The 23,899-nt window shown below is 37.8% G+C and overlaps 1 protein-coding gene across 1 annotated transcript in view; it reads left to right on the forward strand.

Annotated features, from left to right (window-relative positions):
• Window positions 1-23,899, forward strand: part of LOC149275966 (laminin subunit alpha-2-like) — a 411,836-nt gene that overhangs the window by 68,974 nt on the left and 318,963 nt on the right. Inside the window, 3 exon segments of the mRNA XM_089504075.1 lie at window positions 1,154-1,156; window positions 2,325-2,495; window positions 5,187-5,299. Coding sequence (XP_089360201.1) covers window positions 1,154-1,156; window positions 2,325-2,495; window positions 5,187-5,299 — 287 coding nt within the window.

The raw sequence follows: 23,899 nt of genomic DNA on the forward strand, positions 1-23,899 counted from the left end.
CTCAGAAGCGTTAAAATTGGCACATTCACCATAGTTGTATGAATACATTAATGCGTAAAAGCTTTCATTGCTTGTGTTACTGTTCCAAGCAATCCCCACAGCCCACTTTAGAATGCACAAGTATGGACCCCCACAGCATTAAAATTTGGATATGTATATAGACAATCGCTGTTTGTTTAAAGGAGTATTATTTACTATAATATCAGTCTGTTATATTGTTATTTGTTTAAATTATCTTAAATGGTCTAGCATTCAGAATTGTGGAATGTAAGCTAGAATTGTACATAGTAGTATACCTTAATATATAATTAGGGGCAAAATGTAGTGCAAAACTTAACAGCCATTTTATTTCCATTCCCCTACTTTTGTATTGCCATTTGATGAAACGGCGATATACAATAAATGAAGCAATTATAATTCTATGATAATTTTTAATGTTTCTATGATATATATGTGATATATATATATATATATATATATATATATATATATATTTAGAGACCCTCATACACAATTACATGGTATCAGTGAAATGTGAACATTGTAATCCCTTACAATGAAGATATTATTCTTCATAGGTATGTATATTGAGAGTAAATGTTAGCAGGAAACAATATGTGTCATAAAGCCTTGGGAATAAACACACAACAGGCAGGGCATAATGACATTTCAAAAGTGTAGCGTAGATAATAGCATTTATTGCTGTAGCAAGCTATAAATGTAATTATGTAGAACAATTTCATTGTACTCATAGGTTGATTGACTCTAGGAAAGTTATTAACTGACCAAGCACTGTTCTGCCGAAGTAATATGCTTATTCTCTGTGCAAATATAACTTGCATTTCAATTTTTGCTTCATTGACATAGGTAATATTAGGATTGTAATGTTTTAAACTACAATTTTCAAGATATACTATTTAATAGCTAAAAGGGCCTTCGAAGACAACATTGTGCTTTTTTTGTAGTTTTGCATCCCATCACCTTTCCCAGTCTCACTCCTATTGTTGGGTCTCCCACCATACCTTCTTCAGTCTATACATATGTCTAGTATAATAATTAAACAATATTTACACTGAGATACAGATATATGGCTGATCCATCTCAATCATTTGCACTTTTATCTCTTGTGTAATATACCCCACCCCATTTTTAGATGGTAAGTTGGTTTAAGCACCACCTCATGTGTTGTTTCTGTAAGTCCAAATTGTTATGTGACACACTACTTGGTATGTCCCGGTTACTTTTGGTCACATAGTGTATATTATTTTACTATGCATGGATAAATCCCAGATTACTTTATCTGACTGCTTTTGTGCATTAGCATTTCGGTTATTTTGTGTTTACAGTACATTTTTAAATGGATTATTGTTAGAAAAACATTCGAATTTAGTAACCTTCCAAACAAATGCTATTTGTAAGCAAAAATAATATTACCAAAATAAGAAGATTCATTGGAAAGTCCAAAGGTTTAAAATAAATTTGACATTAAGAACTACCTCCTTACTCCATGTCATCATGACAATTGTCAGAAATAAAATATACTTTTTAGTTTGTGTCTGCCTCTATCAATTTAGAGGGGATCCTCTACCTTACATTGTGCATCTCTTTGTCATTAATGCCTGAGGAAGAAACCTAACAACTTGGTCTCGAAATCTCGCAATTAAACTCTCAGTTAGCCAATAAATGGTATCATTTTAACTATACTTTTCTCCTTTGTCCAGAATACACAGAAGGTAATTTAGGGCTTTTGTAGTGAAATTGGGCCTATTCCCAATCTAACTGTTGAACTGCATCCACTCTGGAAGCCTGATCGCTTAGGAGGGAGAGTGACTGCTTGCTCCTAAAACTTGCCATTTTTGGCATAAGCCAGAATATGTAGCGGCTATATATAGTCCAAGGGCAGGCTTATCAGTACCAATGATTTAGAAAAGCTTGGGTTTGTGTGTAAGGTAAACACTTTCATTCATTTTAACTGTGCTGTGTATAATGTATTTATATTGTTTCCCCATGTTTGCTTGTTAACCAAATGTGTGTATTTATCAGTACAAGTGTGAAATTATTTTATTAGGTCTTATTTAAGTGATACACATCTGATAAATTGTCTAGAGTGTTTGCTCTGAAACACCTGCAAAAGGCACTCTTTTCTTGCGTGCAAATTTTTAATGTCCCTCTGTGATAGATGATTCTGAATTTGAACTCTTTAAAGTCATCATCTTCTTAGAATAGTGTAAACAACTGAGATACTTGCTAAATATTAAAAAATGATAAGGCTAGGTTTGTCAGTTGTGGAATTATAGTAAATTTTTTTTCTCTTGAATTTACAGGGCTTTTTCCCGCAGTTCTCAATATTGCCTCCAATGCTGTCATCACAACTAATGCCACATGTGGGGAGAAAGAACCTGAGATGTTTTGCAAGCTGGTAGAACATGTTCCAGGACTTCCTGTGAGGAACCCCCAGTGCCGCATCTGTGACCAAAAAAGTAGTAATCCGAACCGTACGTGCTAAATTTATATTGCTTTCAATGATTGATAATGGTTTTAAATTTTTGCCAGACAGTTGCATCATTATATCCAATAAACGCTGTGAAACACTTTACAGATCTTATTATAATTACCTACCCACTGGTTATATACCTGTTGAGATAACATAGCCCACTTTGCAGATCAGATAAAACCATTGCATGATATCTAAATCATGTTCATATCTAGGTAAAAATGCACATGTATGCTGTGCTGATTTTACGAAAAAGCAGATTAAAGTGTATTTTCATTATATGGATGACTGATGCCAAATGGATCAATACACACAACTTTGCCAGTTGGTCATCAAAAGCAATTTCTAAGTTGAGAAGTACAAACTGCCATCTCAAAACAATATTTTAAACGCATAGTGGTACTTTAAGCTATGTGATAAGTCAGTCAGAATAATAGATCATTATTTTGCCACCTGTTGTGGAGTCCCAATTTTCAAAGTCCCTGACCAAGATGCTAGAGTGTGTGACATTACATAGGGATCTGCTCAACACATTGGCATTGTCTTTTGATCTCACTTCCATTACATCTCCTATGTGCAAAATATTCAGCCACTTCAAATTTGCAAACACTCCATTTTAGGTTTCTGGGGAACTGTGTTGGGGGTGGCCAGAGGTGGGTCTGGAGCAGAGAGTGGGTGGAGCCATGGCAGGACTACCCACCCATCCTGGTAAGACCAGCCCTATACGAAGACTTATTTTGGACACCGGGCCAGCCCCCTGCATGGAATCCACTTAAATTTCTGTCACTTTAATATAGTTTTTTTGTTCCTGAAAAATCATAGCCAATTATAAAATAATTTTGCTTAGTGCCCCTAAAAACCTAGAGCCCCACTTGATTATAGTTTATTTAATGTCAAGGAATTCCTTCTCTACAATTTTATCTCAACAAATAACTGTCAAATATTTCTAACACAAAATATAAACATGGGAAGAGGAGCAATATTTTGAGCCAGGGGTTAATGAAGAACAGATCATAAATTATATTATTTTCATTGAACTCAACAGTATTTCACATTAATTATGATTAAACCTTCATAATAAGGATTACAGTTAATTGTTGAATCATCTGCCATTTTCCATTTTTTCCATTACTAAACCTAATTATTTTACCAGAGAAGATTTGAATCAAAATTCTAATTAGATTGCATTAAAATAAGTTACAGGCTTGTGTGGTTGGTTTTATTCACAGAAATCTTTTTTTTTTTAATTATTTTGTCAGTTCTGTGACATTGTACGTCATACACAATATTTTTATCTATTTAGCATATTTACCTAGAATGTTTAAGTTATCTAAAGATGAATGCAAAATGCAAATGAGCCATACATTTTTTGTAAAAAAAAAAATGAGCCATACATTTTTTGTAAAAAAAAATGTAAGAATCACTACTAGAAACCACACATTAAATAACATTGCTTTACAAAACCCTAGATTTTTAAAGTGTCAAATATAGTAATTTATCTATGGCACACATGGCTATGGGTTGAAGGGGAAGGGCTCTAATAGATAATTAGGCTGTTGCACCCTCAACGACTATGGTGCACTTTCATCTCCAGTCTGTCTGGAGAAGAAGTGAAGAAGCTCTTACTACACATAAGCAGGAAATGAGCGCCTGAGATTTATGGAGATTTGTTTTGTGTATGTGTGCATGTTTGTATGTACACTATATAAACAAAAGTACGTGGCTATCCCTCCTAATTATGGAGTTTAGATGTTTCACCCACATCCATAACAGGTATAAAAAATCAAGGGAGGTTTAATGGCCTGGGTTTGTTGTAGGCCTCTTAGTTCCAGTGAAGGATAATGTTAATTCTACAGCATAAAAGCACTTTTTAGACAATACTTTCAACTTTGGTGCACTGGTTTGGAAAAAGGCCCTTTCCTGTTCCAGCATGACTGTGCCCCTGTGCACAAAGCAAAGCCCATAATGACATAGTTTCATGTGAAGGAACTCGAGTGGTCTGCACAGAGCCCTGACCTTAACCCACTGAACATGTTTGGTAATAATTGGAATGCCGATTGCGTAGCCTTACAAATGCTCTTTTAGCTGAATGGGTACAATTTTTCACAGAAAGCCTTCCCATAACAGTGGGGGCTGTTATACTCGCAGAGAATGGGTCAACTCCATATAATTACCCATGGTTTAGGAATGGGATATTCAACAAGCTGATATAGGTGTGATGGTCAGGTAGTCACATACTTTCGGTATTTGTGTGAGTGTGTGCATGCATGCATCTGGGGGCCCTGAAGAGTTTCAATGCAGAACTGTGCAGCTTTTCTTAATACATTTCTAAATACATTTTTGTCACTGGTTAGTTTACTAAAGGAGAGTGTTAGTAGACTATGTTTTTAAATATGTTATTTAAAAATCTGGAGAATTGAGTTTATCTTTGTACAAGTCATTGTACCTGCAAATGTTCTATTGGGGACAATGAGGACCAAGAGCAAGCTGTGGGATTGATTGAGGTCTGTGCTTTTGCAGTAGAAACCTCAATCACAGCTCCCATGTGGCCACCTCACAGAGCAATGAAGCTATATGTTATCAAATCATATCCTGGTTCTTATTCTAAAGTGTTTTAGAATAATGATCTAAGTAATATGCATATTACATGACTTAACATCACATGTTGCTGTTTTCTTTTCTAATCATGTAGATCACCATCCAATTACGCATGCTATCAATGGAAAAAACTCTTGGTGGCAGAGTCCAAGCATCAAAAATGGAATGCAGTACCACCACGTGACCATTACACTAGACCTTCAGCAGGTATGCAGAGTCTACAATATCTGATTGCCCTGTTGCGCCTTGTTTTACAGGTGGCGAAAATGGGCAGACTAGTTGGGCTGAATGGTTCTTATCTACCGTAAAATGTTACGTTTCTATAACATGTTTACGCCAGTAATATAATAATTTTGCAGTATCATACTATGCACTTGTGATAAAGATGTTAGTTGAGGACGCATGGATTTTAATGCAGGGTTGTTTATGTCTCCCTCTCCCCAGACTTTTTTTCCACCCTTCACCCTTCACCCTAAGTCTCTTATCTTGAAATGTTCTCCCTCTCACCAACAACCATAATTTTACTTTCCCCTTGCTGATTCATGTCAACACTAACAGCCAACTTGGAGGAGGGAAAATATTTATTAAATAAAAATATAAACAATTTTTATTAAACGTACCAAATGTAAGGGGATGTTCTATACTGGAGTAGTTGAGTTATAGATTGAAAATGCATACCTCCCATTCATATGTTATTTTACTGAAATTCTCTAAATAAAAAATTCAGTACTTTAAAACTAAAAAGAAATAAATAGCTAAACCTACACCAAAACGTTATTTAAGTAAGCTGAAGCAGGAGATACCCAAGCCCACTATGCAGCCCTACTTGTAGGCATCCAAGGTACATGTAGGCATCCAAGGTACTTGGGGCGGTTAATTACAGCAACTATACTGTACAACTGTGCAACTAAAATATAAACAAGCTGTTCATTCAAGAATATGCTTGGGTCCAGTATGTATGTGTTCTAGAAGTGTTTTTCGTGGAAAGGAGAATGAAGACAGTAAATATTAATAGAAAAATGCATCCCCAGGTTTGTATTTGTGTATTTCAAATATATGGCACTGTATTCAGTAGCCACTGTTACTACAAATGTTTGGCGTTACTGTCTGGAATGCTAAGAGTTTCTGGAATGCAGAGAACACTATTTCTCTTTGTTTAGTTTTCTCCCTCTTCAGTAGCCAGTAGGAGAGATGAAGTCCATTATCAAATTTAGAAATGTGAAATCTGAAAAAAAATGTGAAAAATAATTTTTAGTACTAATGAAAATATGTTTCTCTTTCTGAACGTCATAAAGCTTGCAATATAATATCTGAATATTCAAGCATTAACTTGTATAGTAGTTTAATGTGGGTTTGGTCATAGTGAATATAGTGTTAGCTTAATTATTATAAAGTTTTTCAAGAACTCTTTGGGTTTGACCCAGCATCTCTTGGTGAAGTCTTATTTCAATGGGTCTCCAGGTCAGTTTCCAGTTTCTCCAGGCAAGGCAGTGTTTGGGCACATCCACTACCCACCCAAGTGCCACTCACTCCTGTCTTCTTTGTCCTGCTCCCCACCCAGTTCCCTCCCACTAACAGCTGTCTGGAGCTAGCCATGTCTCCACATGTGATTTAGCTCTATCCCATAAGATAGAGCTAAATTACCCAATGGCAGTGCCTCAGCTCTTAGTCCCACCCCTTTTAAGACATGGGACAAAGTGCTGAGGCACGGCAGTTGGGTGGCGCGGTGCGTGCACGCCAGCCCCTTTAATTTCATGAACGCCGGCCTCCACCTTCTGCCCCACCAGACACCAGGAAGTCAGAGGCAGTGGTAAGTCGGGGGGGGGGGTGTTATATGGGGGCATAAGGCTTTTTCTGGAGGCAGAGTGCCCCATGATATGGCTTTTAACCCGCTATATGCCACTGTGTCTCTAGAAATGCCTTTTTAACCCCCTATATGCCACCCTGCCTCTAGAAATGCCTTCTAACCCCCTATATGCCACTGTGCATCCAGAGATGCCTTTTAACCCCCTATATGCCACTCTGCCTCTAGAAATGCCTTTTAACCCCCTATATGCCACTGCCTTCAGAAATGCCTTATATCCCCTATATGCCACTTTCTCTCATGATATGCCTTTTAACCCCCTATTTGCCACTCTGTATAAGGCATTTCTGAAGGCAGAGTGGCATATAGGGGGTATGAGGTATTTCTAGAGGCAGAGTGGCATATAGGGGGTTAAAAGGCATATCATGGGGAAGAGTGGGATACAGGAGGGTATAAGGCATTTCTGGGAGGCAGAGTGTCATATAGGGGGGTATAAAGCATTTCTGGGGGCAGAGTGGAAAGTCTGGGGGCAGATATGCATAACTGGGGGGCAGGTTGGCAAATAAAAGGAAATAAAAACAAAAAACAAAAAAAGTCTCAATCATAGCTTTTATTACATATGAAAAAATTGTTTACATGAATTAATAAAGAATAGTGAAGAATAATGTGATCACTGTTTTGTTCCAATTCAATTCAATGTGTTGGTTATTTTTAATATGCATGACTGTGCTGACAATGGCGATGTGAGCGCGGCATTTTGTGCAATTGCTTGTATTGGTGAGTTCCGCGAGATTTAAAAAAAAAAAAGTGTCCCTCTTTCACATTTTGAAATGTTGGGAGGTATGATATATATAGATATCTACTTTATGACAAAAAGTATGCTGACACCTGACCATTACACCTATATCTTTCTCAAAATCTGTTGGACAAATTCGCATCTGGACCCCTTGATTAGCACACACAGCCCTATAAAGCGCTATTGTGCTTTAAGTATTATCATATATAATTTCATGTCTGATGTAATTAGCAAAAACACACTGGTGAATAAACTTAATTTCTTAAAACTTAAACTTAAAAACTATCGTGTATTTCCCAGCTTATTTCAGTTTAAATGAGATATTAAGTTTGGCATTAACTAACTAAAGGCTTTTTTCCATTAAATATGTATATCTCTCAAAGTCTGATGGACAATTCCAGGATCTGGACCCCTTGATTAGCGCACATAGACCTATAAAGCACTATCATGCTTTCAATAATTTATGTCAAAAGTAGGTTGTACAAAAGAACATCGATTGTGTGGTGTTATGAATAAACAAAGCATTCATTTATTGACGCATACAAAAAGTGGTAGTCAATGTTTCAGCTAACCCTTGAAGCCTTTATCAAGGCAAATTGGTGTTATAATGTAAGTAACATATCCACTTGTGTAGCATAATAAATGAAGATGTAGCCAAAAACTCCAGGAAGTGAAAGATAGGTAAAATGAAAGAACATGATATTGAATATGGTATGCATCAATGTTTCTTTGTGAACCTAAAGATAGAGTAACTAACACACATTTAAATTTAACTAAAGTAATTTATTGATAGCTTAGTCATTTTGAACTGAGTTGACTTAAAGTGTAGGGAGTTGATTTCACCTTATAAAATAGACTAGTTGCTCAATTTCAATAAACCCAGTCAAATTGGCCTGAGTAAATTCAATCAAGTCTCAACTCACTACATATAGAACCTTCATAACTAGACATGTTTTCTAATAAAATCAAATACAAAGAAGAAATAATTGCTTTGACTGTTTTTAGATCTATGGTTTCAAAATAAACAATAAAACACATTTCATTGATTAATTTTCTAGCTCTACAGGACAACATATGAGTCGTTTTTCTTCCCTTTTGCAATGAGTGTTGTTGGTTGAATGCATATGGAAGCATTGCCCATTACTCTGCTCAGCCACTGTTCAGATTTACTGTTTAAGCTTTCCTAAGCTTTCACTTCTGCCGAATTCGGCTCTCCGCGAATGTTTTGCTAAACCTACTTTTGTAGCTATAGTCTCTAGACTCTTTATCTTGGTATTTGGTATTACTAGAGCATGGAAATGAAACTGCTAATATTGATTTGACCAAACATCCTTCTTGAGAGTCAATCTGCAGAACAAAACTGTATAGATGCCAAGGAAGAGTACAAGAAACAGGCCTCATTTCAGACTGAATTACACCAATGCTATAAAAATAAGAATTTGTATCACTATAGAGCTATATTAAAAACCAAGTATGGTGAAAATTGGCATCAAGCTTTGATAACATATGTTTTAAGGAATTGTCATAGATATATGTCATGATAAATGATTCCGAAGTGAACCTGTTAGCTGAAATATTTTAATGCGATAACTCTCTTAGAATGCATAAGCTTATATTCATCTTTAAGCTATAAGCATTTTTATAGTATCCATGCACATGACATTATCTGCAAGGTGATCAATTTCCACCCCTGATGATGACCATAAAGTGATGTCTTATAGTTACATAATGACTTCTACGTTAGCATTGTTATAATTAAAGGTGCACTTTAAAGTAGCCCTTTTCTCTCTGGTCTTGACAGTTGTTATTATGTGTATGCACAATGTGAATTTAGTTTAAGTATTACATAATAGAGATGAAGATGATAACATGGTGTCAGGTTTTGGCCAGGCCTTCGTCGAACTATGTCTCTGACACTCCTATATGAATTTGCTTTTTGACATAAGAGGTAGGAGCAAAAAATTTGCCCCTCCAACCCCAGATGGAGTGGGGAAAGCGGTGGGGGTTTTACCTGAGGACACATTTTTTTGTTTGTTTATTCATTAATTTATCACTTAAACACATATTTTTAGGTTGGGAGTTGCAGTCACGAGCATTCCTTTTGGAAGCTTAATTCCATAAAATGTCACATTTAAACATTTGAGCAAAAGTCGCAAACAACTTCTTTATTAATTAGTGCATGTGACTTAAGTTGAGTCATGTTAGTTGAGTTAAACCTAAACCTTTAGTTTTATGTACTTACCTAATTTCTGTGGAATTGTTTTATTTTGGCCTAGATTTAAGGGCATCACACCTAGGTGGGTGTGTGTGTGGGTTTAATGTTCAGCAATATTTTACATAGATATGTAATGTACTTTCTTAATCATGTCAGGCACAATGACTGCTTAACTCTACATCCATAGCCATTATGTGTTAATTTCTACACTCACACAATGCATTTCATGGTTTATGTTTCTTAAAAATAAAAAAAAAATTAAAAGCAGTTTTTCCCACTAGTAACATACTATATTTACAAATTTCACTACTTTGTTCTTTTCAATTTAGAAATTAATATTGTTAGCTAGTATCCTACTAACAGTATCTTACAGCTGTTTTCAATTGCATGTTTATAGTTTGGATCTGCACAAACCTATCTAAATTAACCAGTAACCATAGTGCATTTGAGAAATTGTTCATATTATAGTTGCTTGTGTAGCAATGTTATACAAGCAACCTGCAGAGGGTGCTAGAGAGTTCAGTGTGAGTTGTAGTAACTGTGGTTTGGAGCTAACCAGCTCAGCATGGCAGTTGTATGTTATGAAGCTATGCATAATAAAGAAGCCTGTTTTACCCTTAACTGAGAGTGCATCAATCTATGCATAGGAGGTATCAAAACATGGTGGCAGCGGTATGTGGATAATACTGAATTTATAAACTGCAAAAGAAAACCTGGAGCTTTTGAGCAATATACAGCAGAGGCACAGAGAGGCCTTCAGAGCACTGGGAAGCCTGTTTGAGTAGCAGACTTATATACAGCAGAGAACACTGTAAGTAAGCTGATTATATGTGCTCCTAACTTGTCACAAGCTTGGAGAAGCTGGAAAGAGTTTACACTGTATGTGGATCTGATACTGACAGCAAGAGATGAGAGCAAGAAGGTAAAACTATTTTATTATTTGATTGGTGTGGAAGGTAGAGAAATAGCCAAGACACTAAGCATCCCAGGTGATACAGAGACCCCTGCACTGAGAGACATTATACAAGCATTTGATAAATACTGTGACCCAAAAAAGAATGAAACTGTGGAAAGATATAAGTTTTTTTCAAGGAATCAGGAGCCAGAAGAGAAAATGGACTCATATGTCACACATTTGAAAAGGTTAGCAACAACCTGTGAGTTTGGGGATATAAGAGATAGAATAGTCTGTGGTATAAGGGATTCCCAATTAAGAGAGAGACTTTTAAGAGAAGATGAGCTGAATCTTGAAAAATGTTTCCAAATATGTAGAGCCTCACAACTGACAAGATAAAGTGTGAAAATGATAGAGAGTCCTTCTCATTCCATGGTACATGCTATAACATCAAAAGTAAGAAAGGCACATATTAATGCAAGTAAGAGTACTGGATATCTACTGCTGTGTGAATACTGTGGAAAAAGACATGGGAGAAACAAAGAGAAATGCCCAGCTTATGGACAGACATGCAGGAGTTGTGGCAAAAGCAACTATTTTCTACACAGTGTAAGCTGAAAGAAAACATTAAGCACATGAAAGTACATGCAGTCACAGAGGATGCAGAATCAGATAGTTATGAGGATGTGATGTGGATTCAGTTACAACCTGAAGCAGACAGTGTAAATGTAATACAACAACCAACTACAAACAGAGCAACCCAGCTCTTTGCCACTATGATGCTGGATAAAAAGCCCATCCAATTTCAATTAGATTGTGGGGCAAGCTGCAATGTTATTCCATCTCATCTGCTGAATAAGACCGCAGACATACAATCTACAGATCAAGTCCTAATGATGTACAATAAAAGCATTCTTAAACCTGTGGGTAAGTGCAGAATTAAACTGAAAAACCCACGTAACAACAAATGTTATAGGTTGGAATTTACAGTGGTAAATGATGGTGACCATGTTCCTCTGCTGGGAATAAAAGCTGTTCAGGCAATGAATTTAATATAAGTGCAGTTTCACAACATTATGGCAATGGATTGTCACACAGGGCCACAGCAAACTGACAGCCAGGCACCTATTGATTTGCATACCTTACAAGCAAGATTCTCAGATGTGTTTGAGGGAGATGGATGTCTGGAAGGTAGATATAAATTAGAAGTGAATAATAGAATTGAACCAACAAAACTACTCAAAAGGAGGGTGCCTGTGTCCATGGTACACATGGTGCCCTCTGAAAGCAGAACTCCAAGACCTTCAGAAAAGAGGTATAATAGCACCAGTACAACAGAGCACAGATTGGATAAGCAGCCTAGTGATAGTCAAGAAACCATCGGGAAAATTAAGAATCTGTATTGACCCAAAACCTCTTAATAAGGTACTGAAAAGAAACCATTACCCATTGCCTACAATTGATGATATTTTACCAGATCTTTCAAAGGCTAAAATATTTTCTGTCTGTGACGTCAAAAATGGATTTTGGCACGTAGAGTTAGATGAGCAATCTAGCTATTTGACAACTTTTGCTACACCATTTGGGCGATATAGGTGGCTTCGAATGCCTATGGGAATAAGTCCAGCCCCTGAAGTGTTTCAGCAGAAGCTCAACCAAGCTCTGGAGGGACTTCCAGGAATCAATAGCAGATGATATACTGGTGATAGGAGAAGGTGAAAATATGGACTCTGCAATACAGGATCATGATCAAAAAATGACTCTATTTTTAGAAAGATGTAGGAAACACAATATCAAACAAAATTTTGAAAAATTGCAACTTAAGTTGACGGAAGTACCATACATTGGACATCTCCTAACATCTCAGGGATTGAAAGTGGACCCAGAAAAAGTCAAGGCAATTCAAGGAATGCCCTCACCTACAGATGTGCGTGGGATCCAGTGCTTCCTGGGCATGGTAAATTATCTGTCTAAATTTTGTGTGAACCACTACGACAGCTGACACACAAAGATGCACTATGGGAATGGACGGAGCTACAGCAAACAACATTTAAGTCTATAAAGCAGGCAATTGCAGGAATCACAATTCTGAAGTACTATAACCCAGAACAGCAACTAGTTTTACAATGTGATGCATCCGAGAAAGGCCTGGGGGCAACACTCATGCAGGAGAAGATTCCTGTTGCATTTGCAAGTCGAGCACTGACTATAACAGAATGTGGATATGCGCAAATTGAAAAAGAATTGTTAGCTGTGTTGTTCGGGATGGAAAAGTTTCATCAGTATACTTATGGTCGACCTGTAGTAGTGCATTCTGATCACAAGCCGTTAGAAAGTATAACAAAGAAAGCATTACTAAATGCTCCAAAGAGGTTGCAGCATATGCTGCTCAGACTACAGAAATATGACTTCACCATCTGCTACTGTGCAGGAAAAGACTTACTTATTGCAGATGCCCTCAGTAGAGCTTATTTACCAATAACAATGGACGAAGGAATAGCTCAAGACATCGAGACTATCAATATGGTCGAATATTTGCCCTTGACACAAGAACGGCTACAATAAATACAAACATACACAGAAAATGACAAGACACTGAAACTTTTGAAAGAAGTAATTCTGGAAGGCTGGCCTAAATGTAAACACTATGTCCCAGTGGATGTTTCTCCTTTTTTCCATATACGAGATGAGTTGTCAGTACAGCATGGAATAATCTTTAAGGGGGAAAGAGCAGTTATACCTGAAGGTCTGAGACAAGACATAATGCACAGAATACATGCCTCACATATTGGCATAGAGGGTTGTTTACGGAGAGCACGAGAGTGTGTTTATTGGCCTGGTATGAATGAACAGTTAAGAACCTTTATCGAGAAGTGTAGTATATGTCGATGTTGGGAAGACAAACAAAGTAAGGAAACACTGCACCCACATGAAATTCCGAAAAGACCCTGGGAAAAAATTGGTACAGATTTGTTCACTTGGGATAACAAGGACTTTTTAATAACTGTGGACTATTTTTCAAATTTTTGGGAAGTGGACCATTTAAAGGACACCAGATCTAACACAGTTATTAGAAAATTAAAAGCCCATTTTGCACGATATGGCATTCCATTTCATCAGCGGAATGATTTCAGTACAAAGTGGGAGTTTGACCATCAGACTTCATCCCCAGGATACCCGCAAAGTAATGGAAAAGCAGACTCTGCGGTCAAAACTGTAAAGGGGCTGATGCGGAAGGCAAAGCAAGCAGGGACAGATATATATCTATCTTTATTGGATCAACGCAATACACCAAGCCAGGGTTTGTCCAGTAGTCCAGTACAAAGGCTGATGAGCAGGCGAACGAAGACTCTTCTGCCAATGAGTGAACAGCTACTAAAACCCAAACTTCTGGAGCAGACTCGAGTCAGGTTACACGAAAACCAAAAACGACAGGAACATTATTATAACAAAGGTGCAAGAGATCTGCCAGTGCTCCAAAGAAATGATTCTGTGCGAATACAGCCGGTGGATAACTAGATGGGACCTCGCTCATATGTAGTACAAACAGAAGACGGTTGATTAGTTAGAAGAAATCGTCAGCACCTAAGGAGAACAAGAGAACTGGCCACTAGGGAACCAGGTGGGGATCTTGACGTTACTCTACCAGAAGTGTCACCTATCAACACTCGACCAGGCGAAAGCCCCATGCGAAATGTACAGGAACCAAGAACACCAGAAGCATCGAACACTGGAGTACAAGGGACAGACAATGCAAATATTCCAGGGAGCAATGCAGATGTCCAATATACAACCAGATCTGGCAGAATATGCAAAAAGCCAGTTCATCTGAAAGATATTGTCTGATTTTAGCTAATCTAGGGCACCATTTGAAATCATATATCTTTTCTGTATTCTACATGTTTATATTACTAATGTTTTTGTTTCTTTAAGAGAAAAGATGTAGCAATGTTATACAAGCAACCTGCAGAGGGTGCTAGAGAGTTCAGTGTGAGTTGTAGTAACTGTGGTTTGGAGCGAACCAGCTCAGCATGGCAGTTGTATGTTATGAAGCTATGCATAATAAAGAAGCCTGTTTTACCCTTAACTGAGAGTGCATCAATCTATGCATAGGAGGTATCAAAACAGCGTGTTTGTTATTATTCGTACTCTGATCTTTTGAAGTTCAAGCACTTTAAAGAAATGTATTTCTTTGTCTCACAAAATAATAGTATAACAGATCACACAGCCTAAATTGGTTCCATTCAAATATATTAATTTTTTTAGTAGAAATGCATCTGGATAAATTGCTAGAAATTTCCGAGGAGAAATTACGTAGGAGGGCAAGTATTAATATGATTCACGATCAGCAACTGGCGATTATTCCATGTCATCATGACTAAATACAGTGAAAACATTTCACATATCAATCAATTTCACATATCAATCAATCAATCAGAACTATCCTCCTTATGTTACTACCTAGCTTTTAACATGAATAATGCTTGAATGAACTCAGTTGGGACACCTGGCCCATACACAAACAGGGACTTTTATGATATCACATTCTAAATACATAGACATTAATATGTGGTTGGTCTCCCTATGCATTCTGGAAAGGCTTTCCACATTATTTTGGAGTGTTTCTGTGGTAATTTTTGCCCATTCATCCAGTAGAGCATTTGTGAGGACAGGTACTAATGTTGGACGAGTTGGTGGAGTTCTTCAAGGGTTTCCTAGGAGGAAGAGGGATGAGTTTGGGTTGTGGTAAATTGTGTTATTAATTAAGCTTATCTTGTATCTAGTTCTATGGCTTGCTGTCTCATAAAGAATCATTTAAAACAAAAATAGAAAAATACAGTTTTAATACTGTTTAACTTAAGGATATGTTTAGGAAAAAACTTCTCTCTTGAACTTCTCAGGGCTGGTCAGGACCTGTCCATGCTCTTTATAAGAGGCAGGAAGAAAAGGGGGTTGGTCTAGTCCCAAATGGACTTGAAAGTAGCAGGAGTGGGTACGGCCAACACCACACCACTGCCTGGAGAATAAACATACTGCTCCAGAGGCCTGTTAATAATCCCCAGGTTCCCAAGGCAAACACCATTTTAATTCACATTCTGTTCCCATTACTCCTCTATTGCATTGTGATGAGGAGTAATAATTATTTTGTTATGTATTGTATGGTCTTGCTTAAGGAACAGAGCCAACCCTTAACATTCTTGCAAGGGGTTGGCAAATCAAAACACTGCCCCCATTGGTAACTTTGTCACACCCAGAGATGATCAGCTCTGATTTTGTGAGGCTCCAGGCAAAATCCAGAGAGTTCCCAGACAATACATTAAATTTTATTTATAGATCTCCAGCAGATTCCATAGTGCTGTTACAAAAGTGAAGTAAAAAATAACATTAAAATTGATGAGCACTCTGCCTATGCAAGTTTACAATTTTAGATAATCCCAGGTATCATTTTCATAAAATTGTATCTAAACAGTTCCTGACTCCATAGAGAGATCTAAAAAAAAAAGTAGAGATTGACTGGAATTATCAATAGATTTAGGTGCTATTTACACCTTTTTATCCTAGTTTGTTGAAACCAGTTCTGACTACGACTGTCTGTTCCATGATCGATTAATCAAGCAACTACTTCATTTATTATACTTCAAAAGAAGCAAGCATTTATCGAGTAACCTCTCAAAGAAACACCATAAATTATTCTGTTTCCAGAATTACTGAATTGAATTAAATGGTAATTTTAGGGTGATTGCAGTGTGGTTAATTGTTTTGGCCTTGTTCAATCATTCCTATGATGTCTAACAAATATTTATATAACTAGCAACCAGTACAGAATATACTTCAAAGGTTGGCCTATAAGTATGGATAAAACTAGCACCAGTAATTAAACAGCTGACAGCATGTTATCTGTGTGCAATATACAAAATATGTATTTGGGGTGTAATAAAGACTTGATATAATACAAAGTTTGTTTAGAATACAGAGGTTTAACTTAGAGCCAAAGCTTCTGAAAAAATATAAAACTGTGTGTCATGTATATCAATATTTCCAAACACGTATTATTGAAGTGAACTATTGAACTATTAATTTTAGAAGCTGCTCAACATAAGGAATCAATATTGGGACAACATTTCAGCAAGGTAGTGCTAGTCTAACAATCTAATATTTTAACTGCCAAAGTTTGCAGCTGAATTACATCCCTGGAACCCAACTAGAGAACCCAGAAGGAAACATGCCTTGTTTTAGAAAATCATTCAGATTTTAGATTGATACCAATAACCTAGTCTCCTAAGTGTCTAGGACTTTGGCTTCATGACTAAAGACACTATAGAAATAAATACATGTGCTTAAAGATAGGCCTGTGCCATACTAGCTAGTGCTATTATATAAAACATAAAACATGCTTAGAAGTACTTCTCCTTAATGTGCACTTTCTAATTGGCAAAATGCTTTATACTGAGAGTAGAAAAACAATTTTCTTTACTGCTGTTGACTAAATAAAATTTCAACTTGGTTAGCTTCCATGTTCCTAAATATAATGGCTTATAGGTGGGCATTTGTGCTCTATTAAAGTGTGAAATTCAGTTCCAGCACATAATATGTGAGATGTAATGCATTAGTTAAAAAAAATATTTATGGGTTGCTTGATATATCATGCCTTGCAAAAATGTTCTAGCCTGGCCATCATTGTCTAAATGTAGAAGGTGAAAGCTGACACTCTCACAATGTTGTCAACACAGCAATAACAACCCACTGGAAATGTCCAATTAAAGTAAAAGTATGAAAGCAAACAGGTCATCATCCACCAAGTGTTCTGTTTGCATTTGGTAGAACTTTAAGTTATTGGTATTGTTTGTTTTTCAAGGTCACTTTTAGTCCTACAGGACATAAAACTGAAAGGTGAATGAAGGAGTAGCATAATACTGTACTATTTGGGCTTATTACTGAAAGTGTCATGTTTAGTGGCTCAATCTCTTCACGGAATAAAATTATGGATGAAAATAATACATATGGGGGTGCAAGTGTGTTCTGTGTGTTGTGAGCGGGCGGTCATACAATATACCTGCGAGTCCCAGTAATCCTGCGCACTCCCACATGGTTGTGATGTGAATGCCATGTGATAAACGTCCCTGTTGGTATAATGGTCAGGTGTCCTAAAACATCAAAGAAAAAAATCAAAGTATCAAACCTACTACCAACAACAATTTAGTAACCCACTTTCAGCACACGACTTTTTGTTTTGTTACATTTCTGTGGTTCTTTCTACCAAAAGGCAACTGAGAACACGCCCATGGTCTATTACAAAGTCTTACTAGTCAGCAGGACTATAATGACCTAAGAACCATGGAAGTGCATATTGTTCCAAAATAAATTATACTTAATGTTCCATATAAAAGCTCTTCATATCAAAGAATAATATGATATATTAAAAAAAAAAAATATTGACAACTATTCTGTTTTTATTTGAAAACCCCAGTAGTCGAGGTATACTGAATAGACATTTTCACTTAATAATATGCATACTATGTGGCTTGGACAATAAAATGAACTTGCACTTTTTTTAAACAGATAGAAATATGGACAGAATAAATTGCTTTAAGTTATAGGTGGTTTTTATCCAACCAATTTATTCCATTATGAATATCCTGGTTATCTTTCTGTCTCGTATTATACAATATAGTGTTTTGTTAAATACGAGGTGTTGGTTCATTAGGAAAACCAAGTTTAATTCCACAACCAAATGTTTCATTAAGTAACAAAGAACATTAGAATAGGTTTCTAGGATTTGTATTGCTGTTCCAAGCTGAAGGCAGGTGAAATTAGTCCTAACAGCTGATTTTGGACTCGTCAATTTATACATATATATATATATGTATATATGTATATATATATATATTGTGAGCTGGGATCGTGTAACCACACAGTCTTAAGGTTTGAAATACCACATAAGGCTGAATTATTTTTAGAATTGTAGTCCTTTTTATTAAAAGGTCTGTAAACAAACATAAATAAAACAAACAAAAAGAAAAGCCTTGCTCTCTGAGCACTTACTGACAAACAAACTAACTATCGTTGGACGGCTTACCCGCTACCAACAAAAAACATTTAGCACAGACCTTTTTCGTTTAGGAACCGTTCAGCAGATTTGTTTAGGAGAAAATGCAGTCTCACTCACTGCTTGTATGCTTCTCACCTGACTAACTTACAGGGCTCCTTTTTTGTAGCAGCCCCCTGCTGCTCATTGGTAACAGGTGAGTAAATCTCTGAACCAGAACTCCTGGACTGGCTGCATCACCTGCTGCAAGTAAACTGTGGAGTGGAGCACTGGCCCTCCCTTCTCTCCAAATGCTCCACCCCAGGGACCCAAACATAACTACAACATTACCATTACTTTGCTGGTAACAAAACATTCTCCCTGGGGTTATCGAATACATTGCACTGCAGTATTTTGTGGGAAATGTACATGTTATCCACCACAATGCCCTGTTCCCTGTCACAATATATATATATATATATATATATATGCTCCCTAGGCACTATATGCAATAAAAACACATATCAAGGAGGAATACCGTATTTGCTCGATTATAAGACGACCCTGATTATAAGACGACCCCTCAAATCTGAATATTAATTAAGGAAAAAAAGAAAAAGCCTGAATATAAGACGACCCTATAGGAAAAAAGTTTTACCAGTAAATGTTAATTCATCTAAACTATTTTTTTTTTAATAAAAGCTATGATTGAGAAAAATATTTTGGTTTTATTTCCTTCTATTTTCCAACCCCCCAGTTATGCACATCTGCCCCAGAAATGCCTTATACCCCCTATATGCCACTGTGCCCCATGATATGCCTTTTAACACCGGCACTGGTGCGGGGAACTCTGATCTCTGACAGCCGGGGAAGGTCTGCGCGATGGACGCAGACAACCCCCGCTGCTAGCCACGCCTCCTTCCTGCTGCAGCGGAAGTTGTCTAAGCGAATCGCGTAGACATCTACACTCTGCCCCGGCTGCACACCGGGGACTCAGAAGTAGCGGTAAGTAGGGCGTGGGGGAGACAGGAGGATCCAGGTCCCCTGCAGCTGCGGGGGATCTGGATCTTAGTTGTCTCATAGTCAAACCTATTTTGCTCTGAAAAAAACCTCGTCTTATAATCGAGCAAATACGGTAATTATTGAATATCCCCTGTAGTCTAAACACATTGAAATACATGGGCAACCAGTTCAGCTCTGCAATCTATACAATTTGATAAAAACAAATCCCACCGCGATTCATGCAATTACTTAAATACCATGGCATTTTGCTTGTAATTTAGAAAAAATACTTTTCAATGATTAATGGCTAAAGTTATTAGGATTCAGTACACAATTATGTTCTATGATTGATGAAGAAAAGTTGGAGAAAGTCAATCTAAAATAAATAAAGATATATATATATATATATAAGTGAGGAATGCAGGTTAAATAAGTGGCCATTGCAAAATATCATATATACAAAATATACATTGTATCATATATACAAAATATACATTGTATTTATTCCTTAAACATATAGTCAGATTATGTATGGGTAAAATAACTGCAAGAAACATAATGGATTTATAGTCATGAAACAAAACTCATAGAGGGTCTTTCCGAATGCTACCTATAGGAATAAGATCCTATAGGAGTAAGAGTATCCTGACAATGCCACATTACATAGCAACTTTACCATTAATAATATTGTAAAAGGTTTGTAAAAACTCACTTAATAGAGCAGTATCTCTTTTACATCTCTTGCATCTAAGAATCCTTACTGTCACAGTAGCCTCGGTGCCATGGGCTCCTGGAGGGGACTGAGTACCAGCCTTCTTCCTACTCACTATGGGCCCTGGTGTGGAGTGCCACGTTTCCCCAAGTAGAAGAGACTCTAAAGACTGTGGAGCTTGGAAACAGATTTGTGGCACTTGCATTTTGGGAGGGGGTTTATGTGTGTGGTCTTACTCTCCGTCGGGTCAGGACAGAGACCTCCATGGCCAGTATTTGCACCTGGATCTGATATCCAGAAGGTTTCAGCCAGAAGTAAGGGAAATGCCCGTGTTTCCCATCCTCCCCACAGACTACAATAGCAACCCCCCTACTGGGTTGAGTGCAAATACTGAGTCGTGTGCAAAGGAGGACCTGATGAAGAACGTTGTGTGGCTTGCTGTGTCTATTGTATGTAAATTACCCCCTTGTACTGTTTAAATACCCCTGTGTTTCCAAATAGTCCTGTTTTCACGTCAAGATGAGCACTGTCTGATGCTTGGGGTGGGCTGCTACGATCCTTTATTGTCCTTTTCAGGACAATAGCCACACTGTGTAGCTTAGCTTCGGCTAGCAACAGTGCTAGCGCAGCTCCAGTGCAGTGGCGTCTCACCTTCTCTCTACAATGCTGGTTCTGTCTGGCGCTGAAGGGGTTAATCGCTGATATCCTGGCAGGAGGAAGCAACACACGAGGTACAGGGCGTCCCATCACACTTACCTACAGGAATTAGGTTCCAACCTTTTCAGAATACCATCTTTTGTCAATTAGTGCTATAGGCTGCTTTCTCTCCACAAGAAACAAGCATTGTTAATAGACATATGAGCTGTGTTTCAAGTTCTATTTTGTCACAGAGACTCTTGTGTAAATATCAAACACTATACTTTGATATAAGCATCTTAAGCAACCCTTATTGGAGATACCTCATAAAAATGCAGGATTTGTTGATTACTTATGTTAGGTAAGACAAAAATATCTTACAACTGAGGGCCACAGTATATTTTCATTTGTGTTCATGATAGGAAAAAGATAGAAAATGTTTTTTTAAAAAGAAAATACATAAGGCTCCCCATGAACTGTAGTCGAGTTGCCAAATGATCCCTATCTTTTCCCTTCCCCTGAACAATAGTATAGGGACATTAATATATGGAAGATAAATTCCTGAAGCTTAAGATTAGCTATGTCTTGGATGAGGGAATGAACAAACCCTATCAAGGAAAGAGAACAAACTCTGTTGTATACAAACGCACCCTCTAAGTATGTTGGAATGGGGGAGTTCATGAAGTAACCATATGGCCCTATGGTGAGTGGTTACCCAAGTATGTGTCACCATCCTCTCTAGTTTCCTAAGCACGGGGGGAGGTGTTTATAACCAGGGGCACCATCAGGCGTGTACGCCCGGTAGCAGTATACTCTCCCCGACCCCCCTCCTCAGCAGCAGGGTTGCACTGAGGTGGGTGCATGGTGTAACCAACGTGAATAACGTGACCCTGCAGTAGTATAAACAATGGTGTATAGAAGGCCCCACGAGTCCCCAACACCAGCTCCATCACCCCCTGCGTATACCAATAGCCCGGTGCTTCAGGCCGCCTTTCCTCAGGCCTAACAAGCGAAGTCTGAGGTAATTTCTCAGCTCTCAGACTGGTCTTCTCTGCCCCACGCATGCAGGGCAGGGGAGGAGCACAACACTATGCAGATCTCTTAGCATATGAATTGTGCAGTTCTGCCCTGAAATGCAGTGCGAGTTGTGATCAAGGCCAGCTTTAGGTGGTCCCCCTCCCCTGTCATCACCGCCTGAGTCCCTTTATTCTCTCCTTCATGGTACTAAACCTCCCTTTTCCTCCCTCATGCAGTTTCAACACTGTTTTTCAGGTATAGATCAACGGAACAAGAAAGGTATAGCTACTACAGAAATGAAAGTAGCCGGCCTGCATGTACAGCATCGCCCAATGGCACGCCATCTGAAATCTTGAGTCCCCTTTAACTTCATTAGGCGCTGGCAGCCGGAGGAGCTGGCCCAGCTGTCCCACGCCGGCCACTTTGAATCCCGCTCGCTGTTTTGAATGTTGATCTGCCGGCTGCCTGGCCCACGGACCAACTGGCCCACTGGGAAATTTCCCAGTCTCCCGGTGGGCCAGTCTGGCCCTGGAAACTAATAAGCTGCTTGAGGGAAAATGTGGCACTAACAAGCTGTTTGGGGCAAAAGTGGCACTCACAAGTTGTGTGATGCACACTGATGTTCCACTGTGCACACTGATGTTCCACTGTGGGACATGTGACTTGGTGAAGTTGGGGGCCCTGGGGCAATCTTTGCACCGGACCATGTTGTTTCTAGTTACACCCCTGTATCAGTGTTTTTTCACCAATTACCACACCAAACATAATGGAGCTCATTAATTGTAAGTAGAATTAAAGCACTAATTCTTAGTTCTCCATTTAAGAATATATTTTCTTTTGTGATAATAATTTTATGATTAAGTATTTGTGTTTTTGCATTTGACCATGTGGCTCTTGCTACAGATGACAATAGGAAAGGACAAAACCCATTATATTCTTTTTTTTCCAGTACTTAAAATAAAACTGTCAGATAACATCAAGAATAATTCCAACTAAATAGTGGCATGAATTCCATTAGCGTCTGTAGGTCTGCTGTGAAGAATTAGCACCTTAGGTCAGAGAAACCACATGTATCAGTAGCAGATACTGTATTTCTAAGTGGTTCTGTCCTGCTGACTAAAATAAATTGCATTAAAGTATCTTAACTGATAGATTTATTTTTGAAGTACGGTAGTTGAACTGTTGGGAATAGCTCACAAGAGCACATTTTATACTCTATTGGCTAACCTTTTTGCAGATTAATGATTTTGTCTAGATCAATTGGAATAATCTTAGTGCATTGAATTATTATTCTTCTCAATAGGAAACAATGTCATACCTCACAGGAACCATTTGTGGTTTTGCTTCACTGCTTCCATTATAGAGATTTAGGTGATGTGTTTAAAGCTCTGTTCTTAAACCAATTTTCTTCATATTATAGGTGGTCATACACATGATAACATGATTAGACATCAATGTTTAATGTGAAATAATATTAAATAATATTCTCTAATTAGAAGTGAAGAAAACTAAAAAGGCTTAACCATTTGAGTGACAACCCCTTATTAGATATACAGTTATCCAAGTGGATCAAGGAGGCTGAAAACACATGGCATATGTAATGGCACCCTAAGTCCACCTCTCCAAAAACTGTAGTGTAGTGGGGCTGCCTTTTCACTGCTGGAGACAACCAGTAGCCCTGCCCCTTCCCTAGTGCCAGAGTCT

This window comes from Sceloporus occidentalis, unplaced genomic scaffold (assembly GCF_023333645.1).
Source record: "Sceloporus occidentalis isolate IW3139 unplaced genomic scaffold, rSceOcc1.0.p SCAF_254, whole genome shotgun sequence".
Lineage (NCBI taxonomy): Eukaryota > Metazoa > Chordata > Lepidosauria > Squamata > Phrynosomatidae > Sceloporus > Sceloporus occidentalis.